This window comes from Callionymus lyra, chromosome 3 (assembly GCF_982586985.1).
Source record: "Callionymus lyra chromosome 3, fCalLyr1.hap1.1, whole genome shotgun sequence".
Classification (NCBI taxonomy): domain Eukaryota; kingdom Metazoa; phylum Chordata; class Actinopteri; order Syngnathiformes; family Callionymidae; genus Callionymus; species Callionymus lyra.
Genome location: NC_141820.1, coordinates 30,717,559 through 30,731,692, shown reverse-complemented (window position 1 = coordinate 30,731,692; position 14,134 = coordinate 30,717,559). Strand labels below are relative to the sequence as shown.

Genomic DNA, 14,134 nt, shown 5'->3' with positions numbered 1-14,134 from the left:
GCTTCCGTAGGAGCCCCCGGTAGAAATAGGCGAAGTCAATACCTACCTAGTATAAAAACCTCTTCTTCTGTCTTCTCTTTTAAAAACATCCTGCCTTCTGAGTTGCAGGAAACATCACATACATCCCATAAATAGGGAAACAGGAGGCGAAAGAATCCTTGGGTCATGAAATACTATTGCATCCTGACTCATTGTTTTCTTGTTGCTGAACAAACCCTCACAGTGAGGCCAGACATCACAGGTTCCCTGAACTAGACGGTGAGGAAGCAGAACAAAGTGTTCTATTGTAGACACCTCGTTTCTCACCTGGCTTCTTTATGTCAGCCCTTCAGAGGTTAATGTGGTCTGGGTTTCAAACACAAACGAGGGGGCGAACGGAGTTGAAGATTATGGGGTTAAAGAACAGGATGTAATCATTTGCTAAATGAGTCCCTAAAGCGGTGAATGAAATGGGCTGAAACTCCTTGTGTAGAAGACAGAGAAAGAGAGAGAGAGACAGAGGGAGAGTCTGCAGGTCTCGCACACAGCAGTTACTCCACTCTCCCTCATCTGGAAGCTGCTCGCCGACTCCTCGCCGTGTACACCGTTTCAGCAGATAAACAGCGAGCTTCCACCCGCTCTCTCGTCAAAGATCTCAGGTCTGCTGTCGCTCTCCTGCTGCAGTGGACAAGTTCTCTGGTGTGGGTGAGCTTCCCAGTGGGCGAGCGGGGATGATCTGAATCAGCAGCCGGGATGTGAAGCGTCGCAGGAATTGTAAAACCAGGCTTGTCTGCAGCGATGCTGCTGCTCCTGTTTGGCTTCCTCTGCTCTGTTCATGCTGGTGAGTTCTCCTGGATTCCTTAAGATCCAACATGATGTTGCGTGGCCTGGCTGCTGGAGTATAGTTTGAATTATTGAAGACAGACATATTCAGTGCCTTATATGAACGTTTGCAGCTGCTTTACAATGAGTTGTGGTCGGTTGTCAGATATCCAGGAGGGAAACAATGTTATCAATCACTATAAAAGAAGCAGTTTTGAGCATAGCTGTCGCGTCTTTGTTGAAATGATGACAGAAACTCCTGTATTGCTCTTGATTTACTTGTTAAAAAAACATATTATGAATTAATTTAAGAGGTGTTTAGGTCATTTAAACAATCATCAGACTGAGCCAAACACTCTCTCGATGGCCCTCAATGAGGTCGGACACATTTTATATATTTTTTCAACACTGATTTGTTTTTAAGGCTTTAATTCTCAGACCATTCATTTAGAAAAAAAAACACCTTTCCTTATTTCTCTCCATATCAAGACATTTAATGAGATGTTGTTTAATTTGGATTTAAGTTTTTCAATTATTTCATCAAAAAAAAATTGTATTGCCAATATATATTTTTTTGTATTGCCAATATAGGCATTCTATTCTAGCCCCCCCAATTGGTTTTTTTTCTTAAGAGTGTAATACCAATTTTTTAAAATAGCATGCTTATCACTGCATTTGTTGCTTGTCTTTATTGTAATTGCTTCATAACATTGTTTTTGAAGTACCTTTATTTAATTTAGAAATTTCATTAATTACTTTGTTTGCTCTTTCAAATTATATTTTCAATTGTATCTGCAATCTCAATAAAAATTATATTCATCCATTTGTTCATCTTCTTTTACATTTGTCTCTTAACCCTCGTTATATCCTTGTTATATCTTATATCTCATATCTGTTATATTGTATCCGGGCACAAGGGTTAAAAAAAAAAAAGGTCCAAAATGACAATTATAAATTTAGCACACATGTACAAAGGAGCCATAAAGAAGGTCAAAACACAGTTAGTAAATGTATGCATCAGAAAAATAAAGCAGTGTACGCACAAATTCAATAATGGTAGGTAAGTAAGTTAGTAAGTAAGTAAGTAAGTAAAGGTTATTTGTAAAACGTGTTTCTAGACCAGGGTCACAAAGCGCTTTTACAATAAAAAAAAGAAATAAACGTGTCAGTTAAAATATATATTTTAAAAGGTCAAGACACATAAGACAAACACAGGAGTCCCAGGAAATAATGGAAAAGCCTGATGTTATGGATGACTGCAGTAAAAAAGATCGTATGGACCGTCATTACAATTTCCTCTCATAAATATTGTAAGTGTTTGACAAACAGGACTTAATGAACATTGTATTGTTTTTCTTTTCATGACTTTGCTACCAACATTAACTTGCTACTGTAAATATGTTCATGTTGCAGTTGTTTTTTTTGTTTTAGACCAAAGTAAAGTGTTTATAATTGCCAACACAATCCAATGTTAATGAATGTAATCACAATCATGTTGAAAAATGTTGTGTTATGTATACAGTATAGAGTGAGGTTAACATCGATGATTGCAAACTACAGGTCTGAAGTGTTTAAATAAATTGATTTGTAAAATGCATGTAACATATTTAAGCTGACGGACAAGGCGAGAAAAAGAGATGTGTCAGTTCAGTTCATCATGGTGTGCAGTTTTTACTAAAGTACTAATTAGAACTAATAGTTGTTAGTGCATGATCCATTTTTTTTAAATCACATGATCATCGTTACATTTTGTGTTTTGTTTTTCATTTTAAAAATAAACAAAATACCTTAATTTGATCTTTAAATTATATCAATTACTTTGAACTCTTTAGAAATATATTGTCAATTTTATCTGCAACCCCAATAAAATGTATTTATTTCAATGTGGCTCTTAAAAACTATGCACTTATCTTTTTATTGTTTTGTTTTTATTAGTTCTGTATCCTGTCGTCACAACGGTTGCAGTATATAATGTGGTCACCTGGAAATTGAATTATCATCCTTCAAATGTTGTCTTTTTTGTATTGCAGCTGTCAGGTGTGACTGACATCTGAATGAATACACAGTTTTAGATGAGTGGTGCTTAAAATATGTATGATTGAATTTAGGAAATAAATTTCCCTTTAATCCACGAATGATTTCTTTTCATGTTTGAAATGTATTGTGTAATGTAATGTGTCGGCACCGCAGAATGGTTGTCTTGGTTCTGTTTTTCTATTGCTTACTCTGCGTGTTGTCTTGTTGTATTCATTCATTCTCTACCGACGCCACCATGTTGTGTAAACAACACTGGCAATTAAACGTTTCTGCTCCTGATTCTGACTGAATATAATTGTGTGTCCTACATTTGATGTCTAATGTTTCTATGATTGTGAGCCGAGCAAAGGGACTCCATCTTTGTATAATGTCAGATGGTTAGAAAGTAAAGATTATCACCTTAAATGTTATCATTTATTCAGCTATGATTATATAGGTAAGATAGAACAGATAAATAAATACATACAATTTAACTAATTAACAGTGTCACTCAAAAATTCACAAAACATTAAACAAAATCAACATTAAATTTGGTGAAAAAATAAATAAAATACAATTAAAAAAACTGCTGAATTTAAATTTGTGGTTGAAAAAGTCCAAAGGAAAAAAGAATCTCTTAACTTTACCTTTAAAAGAAGCATCATAGATCAACCTGTGTTGTTACAGTGTTACATACAAAGTTATCAAACATTCAACAGAAATAAAAGTCCTTCAACAGATAAGAAATGTCTCCTATACATGAACCTTTGTTCCCCTCTCTTGTTCCTCAGCCGTGGAGGAACATTAGCGAAGAAACGTGGCAGCAGCTGTGGGCATCAACATGTCACCTACAGCTCTGATCAGTCACACTGGACTCACAGTGAAGTCTAAAGACACAACGTGTGTTTCAGTGAAGCTTCTTGTTCGGAGAAGAATCTTCTGTCATTATATGACACTATTATTTAATATTTATACATATATAAATATTTATATTTGCGCAAGTCATTCATATTTATGCAACATCATGATTATTTGACAGCTAATTAACTATGTTTGTGTGTGTGTGTGTGTGTGTGTGTGTGTGTTTCAGACACACTGCTGTCAGCACCACTCAATGTGACCATCAAAGAGATTGAAGTCAACTCGGCTGTGGTCACATGGGAGATCCTGGAGGGAGACCCAGTCATTGGATTCGCCATCACCCAACAGGTGCTTCACATAAATGTATAATATACATTTATATATTCATTAAAAAAGAGGATATCTTCCTTCTTTCTGATTGCTTTTTTTTTCTGCTAACGCTGTTTTTTTTCCCCACCGGTTTCAAGATACTCCGAAGGGGAAAAATCAGTTTAACTATTGTTTGCTAGTTTTTGTGGTTTAAGGTTAAAGTCTGATGGTTTTTTTATGATTGAAATCCCTGTGCTGTATGACAGGGCACAAACAATGACGTCATTATTTTCACTGACCAGCCTTAAAAATAAATAAATAACACATTAGCATGACCAACAAACAAACGCATGTTAAGTGCATGTAAAATACATCTGACCAACACTGCAACAGTCTTCCTCTCCAAGATGCAGTAAGTCCCTCATTATAAACATTTTTCGAAGTTATTACTTTATAAAGTTCTCCCCCGTCTGAAATTTCGGCGAACTAGAGGTTACGAGAGCAAAGGTCAGGTTATGATGTAATAATTTATAAAAAAAATATATCTCAAGAAAAACAAAGGGCTATCAGTGGGCGGGGCTTAGAAACATTTTTTAATGTAAATATTTGGATGACCATAGAGGAGGAATGTGACCCTGATACATGAAGCTTCATCATCCACATTAGTAAACATTATTAATCGTTGAGAAAATTCAAGTTAAAAAAAGAGCAAGAATTAGTAGAATGATGCATTTATTTATTGATAAGGGTCACGTCAAGAATGACAGCTACAGATGCTGCTGCTCAGTTGTTGTTCGTCCACATTGAGTTAAAGAACACTTTTCTTAATTGCCGACTAATTAGAAGAAGCCCCCTGGGTAAGACTTACTCCTGATCTTTTCGGTGCCCAGCTGACCTGAGCCAGCAGTTTCAGCCGGTTAATGATGTACATTAGGCCCAAGGAGCACTGTTTCTTAAACTCTAATTACATTTGGGAGAAATCCTGGGAGGTTCAACTGAACCTTGTTGTTTCTTTACATTGAACACGGCACAGTTATTGGGAGTACAGAATCCAGTTTGTTACTTTAGACGCTTTTTTTCATCCGACATTCCGGGTATTTAAATTGTAATAATAACAACATAATATTGAGTCAAAACCATAATTAAATATTGATACATTCTAATAATATATAAATAATATCAGCAGTTTCCTGACACATTTTTTTTTTTCTCTGGTTGAAGAAAAAGGATGTGCGTATGCTGCGGTTCATCCAGGAGGTGAACACAACCACTCGCTCCTGCGCGCTGTGGGATCTTGACGAGGACACGGAATATATTGTTCACGTCCAGAGCATCAGCATGGGAGGTACAAGTCCCCAGAGTGAGGCGGTCTTCTTCAGGACTCCGAAAGAATCAGAGAAGATGGCCTCCAAGGGTCCAGGTGAGGGAAGGCATGGTAACTGATGAAAAATAAGATTTCTGTTCCATCATTTCGTTTAACTGTTTAAGAGGTTTTTCTGTAAACTGTTAAAATGTAAATAAGCCACAATGGTGTAACGTATCAGTGTTTTATCACATGATTAATCACAACAAACGTTTTTCTGTTGCTAAAAAAGTGGACTATAAGATGTTTCATCCATAATTGATGCATTAATGCAACTACTTCAATACTCTTATATCTTTAGGTATCTCAAGACAGAGCAAGACATATAGCATGTATAAATTAAACCGCTCCTACGTAATGGCCCATGGCTCAGGGATCACCATGGCAACATGAGAGCAGTCGAAGTGAACAAGTGAATTTGTCAGTGGGACTGTTGCTGCAGCTCAACGTCACCTTGAGAATTAATATTCTGCTTGATTAACAAACCGTGATTATGGAAAGAGAGTCGCAGAAATGAAGGACCACAGGCGACAAAATGTGTCAACAAGTCCATCAAGATATTTAGACTTTATTTGGTATAAAATGTGCCTTGGAAGTGACGGCAAGAGAGAGGAGATCTAAAAGGAGATTTAGAAATTACTGCGAAAACAGATTACTTTGACTCTCATGTTTCAAATGTTGAAGTCTTCCTCTCAAAGATGCAGTAAATCTCTCAACACGACAAAGCTCTGTTTTATAGTTATTATTTAATAACGTTTTTTTTAATCTCGACAAACGAGAGGTTACGAGAGCGAAGCCCGTTTTGACATAATATTGGCTTCACTCCTCCGCAGCTGTAATCCAGCCCCACACTTGTTTATACAACAAACGTGGCTATGGCACGCAAGATTTTGTGTTTTCAGTGGGCGGGTCTTAGGCACATTTTCTTATGTAGATATTTAAACGAAAAGAGAGTTTTGTACAAACAGAAACATACAGATGAGTACAATAGAGGTTCAAGACAGACTTTAAGACACTAATGAACACATAAATTGAACTTTAAAGAAGGAATTTAAATTCAAAGCACACAGAGTATGGAGGGGAGATGTTTTTCACTGATACATCGAAATTGATCAGATGGTTATATGGCTATATTTACGGTATATATCGTTTTTTCTAGGTTCTAAGGTTGTGCTTCCAATATGAGGAGAGGCAGACTGTTGTGGACCACCTTGGGACCATGTTTATATCCATGTCTATATTTGATTGTTTGTCAAAAAATATTGATGAACAAAACATAAGTAAGAACTGAGACGGATCAGTAAAACAACACCATGTCTCGGTTAACTTACCACAATTGGATGTTGCAATTCTCATGATCAGATGTGGAAAATTGGCACTTTAGTGTCTGATGGGTACAGAACCATTTTTCTAAGATCACCTACTACACCTTAAATGATAGCTTTGTAGAAATCTGCGTTAGAGGTTTCATTGATCCAGATGCTAGTCTTGCACCACCAACAATCCGGTTGATAATGTGCAGATCAAAAGCATCCCTACTTCTGAAAGTAGTGATAAAATATGGTCTCGCGGGAGCAACAATAAATGATAGTTAATGTATGCGGCTCTAACCAACAAGAGCCTCTGATGCATGCATGTCAAATGGGCCGAGCAAATTGTCTGAAGTACCAGCCTGAAAGATACTATTGAAATTAACACGTAGAGCTTAAAAGCAGTTCAAAAAAATGGAAAGCTAAGCAAGAAATGGTGCCAGACGGTATGAATAAGGGCCATGTTAGTCCAGTTCTTACCTTTTAACCTCTAATTGTTCTGCTGCTGCTGCCAGATTCTTTTTTATCAGCGTTCTGTTTTCTAATCTTTAATTACACTGGCCAAAGGATTTACTTCCTCTACGCCCTGTTTCGTCCTCTTATCCTTCCGTGCAGGGCTCGGAGTGCCTGCAATCGCACTTTTGTACTCTATACCAGTGAATATTTAATGTCCCATGTGCCGCGCTGACTGTGTTTGTGTGTTGCCTCATCAGAGGGGGTGACGATGGAAGAGGTGGCTCAGCTCAGAGCCGGAGAACTCATCATAATCGTGGTGGTCCTCGTCATGTGGGCAGGTAATCTTACTCACTTTTAGGGGTGTGGCGTATGGAAGGATTGCAGTGTATCAAAGTGACTATTGGGGAATGGCGTGTTTGATGAGGGAAGAAAAGGATTCTGAAAACTCAAAAAAGAGAGCTAATTGGGACTCCAAGGCAAGATCTGATGGGCGTCTTCTTTCCCACACAGTCATCAACAATTCCCTTTCTTCCCTCTGTGTCCTTCATCTGTGCAAACTTGAATTATTTAGAATTTCTTTTGGACTCAGGATTCACACAAAATCGCGATTATCCATTCTTTTCTGTTTATTTGTGCAATATTTGAACAATATCAATGGAATATTCATATAAGTAATAAGTAATCCCAATAGTTCTGGATGTTCAAAACAAAAAAAAAAAAAAAACTAACTAGGGCCCATGACTGAAAGATGCTTTTGGACATTTACCACATTGAAAAAAGCTACTCTTTCCAACAGAAATCCCCCCCACTATTCCTAGACCAGATGAGTTATTCTGGTCCCCTTCCTTGAAGTATGAGTACATCATAGAACTCGGGAACTCGGGAACTAGAGAACTGCGGTACATAGACCTGGCAGATGCAGAACAGCATAGATAAAAGACAAAAGTCTATTGAAGTTAGATGCAAGGGATTTGTCGCTTCTTCCACCATCAAGCTACTAAAAGACTTTCGCGGTCCAAGGTCAGACCATAAGACAGACCATTAGATCAGTGTCTGATGCAGTTGAAAGAAGCAGCCGGTGGATATGAGTCAAGCACAAAGATCCATCAGAAGGACCTGCTTACAATCATCCCAAAAAAACTCGGCATCTTACAAATGACACGCCCCCATAATTCCAACAGTACAGCAGTGATGACCAGAAATGAACATCCCTGCCATTCCTCCGAGACATCTTACAGGCCACTCGCAACATCAAGGCTACCTCATGTGCTCTAGCTGATAATTTAACACCACATCCTGTGTTTCATGATCCTTAAAGGTTCAGCCAGACGAACCGTGCATGTTTGGAAACTACAGTGTTCGCTGGTTTAAGGAGGAAACTAATGGGGGATTACAAAAAGTGTTGCATTTATTTGACAATTTTAAGCTTGAAGCCATTGTTATCACTGTTAGTCGCCTTCAATTGAGTTAAGTGGGACAGCGGGTGGCAATAGTTTTCTGGAAAGTAGTGATCAAGCATGTCAGGCTCTTGCAACATTGATGGGAGTGGCCTAATGGAGCCTTTACAGAGTCGCTTATCAACAACATGTTTTTCTTGTACCCAAATATCATGCCCTACTTTATTGATATTCTGTAATTGAGCATATTCTTAGCATTTGAAATATACTATAGAACATGACAGTGGCATAATTCCCATAAGTGCCTCGTGCAAGAACAACTGGAGCTCCTTCAACAATTTTCAATTGATACAGGGGTCCAGATGGTCATCCAAAAGTTATTTTGTTAATTGACAAACCGACAAACACAGTTTTAAAATTAGCCGACATTTATGTAAACAAAGTATACATACACACTTGTTTTTGTGTTCCTGCTTGATGGTTTTATTAAGATTTAAACATGTACCGCAGGGGTCATTGCCCTCTTTTGTCGTCAATATGACATCATCAAGGACAACGAACCCAACAACAACAAGGACAAAGCCAAGAACTCCTCTGAGTGCAGTACCCCTGAACACCCACAGGGAGGTCTGCTGCGCAGCAACGTCTGAAGCTCCATCAACACATCATGTTTTTTGCAATAAAGAGCATCTTGCATCTCAGGAGGTGAGTGTTTAAACATAGTCTGCTAAATGAATATATTAGATTTTTTAATAAATAGAAAAGGGTTATTTAATTGTTGTCACCAAAGAAATTGTGGGTGGATAGATGAACGCACACTAGTAACTCAATATTGTGTTTCTGGTTTCTCATTTAGAACCACTTATGATTCAATAATGTCTGCAGTGGTGCCCTGTAATGATCTTGTGTTAAGGGTAGGCGGGTAATAATATTAAACTATAAAATGCGGGACCGAATAATGCCTTGACAAGTGAAAGCTCACATGCCTCAATGATATGAAGTGAGAGTAAGAGTTGTCATTTTATAATGTTTGTTTTATATTCATGAGAAATGTGTGGGTTTATAAATAAAGAAACATTAAAGTCATTCAGCGCTTAATGGAATGCTCCATTCATTCCAGAGTAAAAACATCATCATTGAAGTTATGATATCATGATCCATCTGTTCCTTTTCTTCTTTAAAAAAAAAGAGCTTTCAAAATGATGCCCCGTTAATGTTTGATGTAACTCCATCATGTGTATTTGGTTTCTCGTTCTCTTGGCCACTTAAGACACATTAGTTGACACCAAATATCAAATGTGCTGACTGCAGCGGTTTCTTATAACGTCTGAGAGGATGCTAGAGAACCACTTAAGGCATCTTAAGTTTGAAAAACCACATCATACATCCTATTCAAGACTTTCAAAATAATTGAATAATGTATATATAATTTAAATATATGAAAAAAGTCCTTAAAACGTAATTATCAAGGGGTAAGAAGGAGCTACATATGTAGATGTTTGTTTTCTCTTCTAGACGCTGAGACCAACAGAAAGCTTCTTGTAAACCCACCGCTGTGAAGAACGGGCTCATCACTCCAGGAATCTTAAGAACTTAATGAGGAACTTTTCAGTGGAAAAACGTCTCACACAGATAATGAGAGGGATGCCGGTCTGTAAACGGACATGTTCGGGCGGTGAAGTTTTTCACCTGAAAACATCCGAGGCAATTCAAGTTGCTTTGGGATGCGTTGGTAGCATTTGGGCTGCGTGGGATTGAACCGATGGGACAACGTTGCACAAGCTATCGGAGTGGAATCAATGATGGATAAGTCTGCATCGGCTCTAAATCCGGGCAGTGACGTCCATCCACTGCTACTGGAAACATCTAAAAGGAGGTTTCTCCTTAACAAGTGGTTCATTTTCTGGCTTCTTTTCATCACCGGTGCTATCCAATCCCTGGGGTGAATCATCAAACATGAATGATTTCTATTTCAGGCTGGTTTTACTGACAAGTGATGGAAAGAAAGAAAATAGGTGGGGATGGGGATGAGGTATGGGAGTTGAGAAGTGCACGAGAAAAAGCAAATCATTGTAAAAAAAACAAAAAAAAACAGTTGTTGTCATTACTGTATGTTTTCAGTATGTCTCCTTAAATAAGCACATTTGGTCATTTGGTGCTCAAGTGTCGACACATCTAATACACGTCCTTTGAAAATGTTGTCCCTGCAAGTATTTTGGCTTACGAAGAGTATTAGTGCACCTATACCCGTTGTATATTGCAGAATTAAACTTTGTATCGATTGTTTTTCTCCTTCTATTGAAAGGAGCTGCAAGTTTATATTTGCACACTTACTCTGAAAATAGATCAATAAATGCTGCTTACTTCTGTCATGGTCCACCTTGTCTTTTTCCCCTTGTTTGTTCATGTGTGAGGTCAACACCAGCGTTTGAGTGTTTATAGGAACAAATCGACATTAGTATAAGAGTATAAAAACAACAATAACAACAATAACAGTATGGCAAACAATAAAAAATGAAGGCAAATCATGTCGTAGTATGTTAGTAGTCCAGAAAATAGGCCACTCTCCACACAGAATTGCTCTAGGGATTTGAACTTGAAGGCTCAGGGTCCAGGCTCATACCTCAGGAGAAACTAAATTGATTGGGGAACATATAGTGTGGAGTTTGCATGTTCCACCCGGTGTTCCCTGGTGTTGCTCTGAGCACTCCGGTTTCCTCCCTCGGTCCAAAAACATACAGAGGTTGATTGGGATCTTGGGGAAATTGTCTGTAGGTATGAGTGTGTGTGTGTGAAGGGTTGTTTGTCTATGTGTGCATGCTGTTCAGGAAGCATAACCCGCTCGATGCCCATAAGGAAATAGGCGGCAGAAAATGAAAGTAATTCATAATGTCAATAAGTCAAGCTAGATAGATCATCAATATTATGACTGTCCCTCTTGTATTGAAGCCCTGACATGAGAAATTGGGGCATAGAGATGAATGGAAGAATTTGGTTGTTTTTTTTGGACAAAGATAAGTCGAGCTCCAGTCATGACTCATATGGACATACATTTCTTTCTGTATTTACACAAAAGGGTGACTAGAAAATAACTTTTATATCCAATACTAGGTCCTAAATAGAAAGAACTTCAACAAATTTAACTAGCAATGGATAAGAACAAAGAAGCTCATTAAACAATTGTTGGTCATCTGTCTGACCACCTGAAGGCCGTGTTAATACAGTAAAAAAGGCTGAAATTTGCCATAACAGATCCCACAGGTTTTACTTGATCAAAACATGAGACTTTTACAGCATGTTTGGAAGCACAGAAAGAAAAGCAAGAAGCAGAGTCTTTGTTGTAAAATAAATAAAAGTCATTGGAGCTGCTGCTGCTGTTCGAAGAATCTATTAAATGTCTTGGTTTTACAGTATGTATAACATTGATCTGCGCCGGCGGTAACTCTTGACAACTAGGTTTTATTTTAAAATGAAAGGACTCTCTGGAACACCCACATGAGTGTGGGATGGAAATATGAAATGTAATGTTGATCAATACATTTTTTTTCCAACCATCGACCTCATTAAAAAAAAAACACCGCTCTCTGCAAAAATAATCAATACACACTTCTATCTAACACCCAGGAGTCAACCAGCCCCCGAATGATTCAACAAACTTGACTATTTATAAAAAGATAATTGTGTGAACGGACATAAAAAGTGGCGTGAATATGTCTATTTAATTCGCTGCGGTCTTGTTCATTTTTGTGTGAACTGAAATTAAGTCATAAATCAAAAACTTGCTGGTTGTCTTTGTCCAATTACCAATCTTTCTTTAATAGAGTTTCTTGGTACATTTCCATGGCTGAGTGGAGTTTTAATCTTATCTGTTTCAAAGAAACGAAAAACAGATAAGAAAGAAACTGAAGAATCCCCACAAAACGCTTTATCGCATCAATTTAAAGTCAGGAATTCATTTTCTTTAACATCTCCTTTCAACCTTCTCTGCCAATTATTTTCACAAAACCCATAAACTTTACTGTTACACATCTTTGTTACTAGCTTCTTTCCAAAACATTTCTCTTAACACACGTTAAATGATCCATCTGCTATTTTTGCACAAATAAAGTACATATTTGATGTTTCGATTTCATCGACTTTATCCGAGGACAGGTTGTGGGGGCAGCGGCTTCAGCAAGGAGGCCAAGACTCCCCTCCCCGGCTACATTAGTCAGCTTCCCCGATTTTTGCATCCATCACAATTCATCAAATTAATGGAAAACTATCGTATCTTTCCAAATAAAGTAGGACAAATGTTTAAACTCTTTGTCAACTATTAATTTATAAATGTAATATATACTGGCTCCTAACACCAGCTCATTTGGAACTGAAGAAGCTTCTTGGATTTACTATTGTTTCACTAAAAAAGCAAGACCTTATTAGAATGGTAAAATAATATGTTCATAAACATGGTAGAATAATATTAATCTTGTATTGGAATAATAAAAAAAACTTGTGTTATCCCAGGGTCAATGTGTTTTTGGGGCCTGTGGGTCACCTTGAACCCTGAGATAATGTAAGGGTTCACTGAATACATCCAAAAGACGAGTAATGTAACGTATTAAGTTTCCACCCTTGAAATAGACTTGGGAAGTTGTTTAAACTGAACAGCAAATTACAAATTATTCTCAAATAAATCTTAACCAATTTAAGTCTTATTAGTTAAACTAGTCCGTCTTTGGACACAGCTATGATCAAAGCCCTGGCCATAAGATACACAAGGTAATTTCCATTCCTAAAATAAAACACAACTGGAAATCCCCAACAATAAGTTGGACAATATTTTGTACAAAAACAGAACTGACATGTTCTTCTTGACAGAGAAACTTCTAAGAGTAGAGATGACTTCAAAAGGCTTCAGAAACATTCACACAACACTGCTGATGAAACACGGTGCAACAAGTGTGTCACTTTTCACTGTTTGTGTGTCTGTTTGTTTGATGTTGAAAGTCTTCTCTGGTTTACAAGTGAGATCCTAAAAGATTTAAAGATGTTGTTTCAGAGAATTGTTGTTGGTCATGAGTCTAAACCACTCAAGTACACGACTACCTATTGAAATTGTTTTTCATTACAACAATTTCAGGATTTGTAGGGGAGACCAAACTTAACACACGATGGATTCCATGATTCTCACTAAGTTTACTTTGAACTCCTTCATCATGACCTGGTAATCTGCAATTATTATTGAAGTTAAATGTACGTTTACTTCAGAGTCATTTTTTCGAAAGGGCATCTCAGATCAAAGGGACGTATACGTGGCTTCTTGGACTTGTAACATTTCTCTGATAAAGGTGCTTCATAAAAAATTCTGAATAAAACATAGACAGCAGAACAAAACAAAAAGGAAAGAATATAACAAAAGATTAAAAACAAAAACCTCATAGAAGAGAAAGAAACTGAAAGAACACAGGATCAAAATCCCACTAAATCCCACAAAAGAATGCAAGGAGGATTAGGGAGGTCAACGTTACCAGCATAGATGCTTAAACCATCGGACACCACGGACTAGAACAGGAAGGAGTTGCAGCTGGTGTTAATCACTGATTGGTTATTGTCAGGTGTCATTATCTCTGTAGAGAAAA

The 14,134-nt window shown here is 37.5% G+C and overlaps 1 protein-coding gene across 1 annotated transcript; it reads left to right on the top strand.

Moving 5' to 3' along the window:
- The first annotated feature begins 556 nt into the window (after nt 1–556).
- Nucleotides 557–10,882, top strand: fndc5b (fibronectin type III domain containing 5b). The gene is made up of 6 exons (XM_087787543.1): nt 557–820; nt 3,908–4,026; nt 5,209–5,407; nt 7,374–7,454; nt 9,024–9,218; nt 10,029–10,882. Exons 1-5 carry the CDS (start codon nt 778–780, stop codon nt 9,161–9,163), a joined length of 582 nt encoding a protein of 193 aa, XP_087643669.1. The 5' UTR covers nt 557–777; the 3' UTR covers nt 9,164–9,218; nt 10,029–10,882.
- The last annotated feature ends 3,252 nt before the right edge of the window (nt 10,883–14,134 follow it).

Coding starts and splice junctions, on each gene's coding strand:
- fndc5b (XM_087787543.1), top strand. CDS start 778: ATGCTGCTGCTCCTGTTTGGCTTCCTCTGCTCTGTTCATGCTG. Junction 4,027..5,208: donor GATTCGCCATCACCCAACAG/GTGCTTCACATA, acceptor CTCTGGTTGAAG/AAAAAGGATGTGCGTATGCT. Junction 7,455..9,023: donor GGTCCTCGTCATGTGGGCAG/GTAATCTTACTC, acceptor CATGTACCGCAG/GGGTCATTGCCCTCTTTTGT.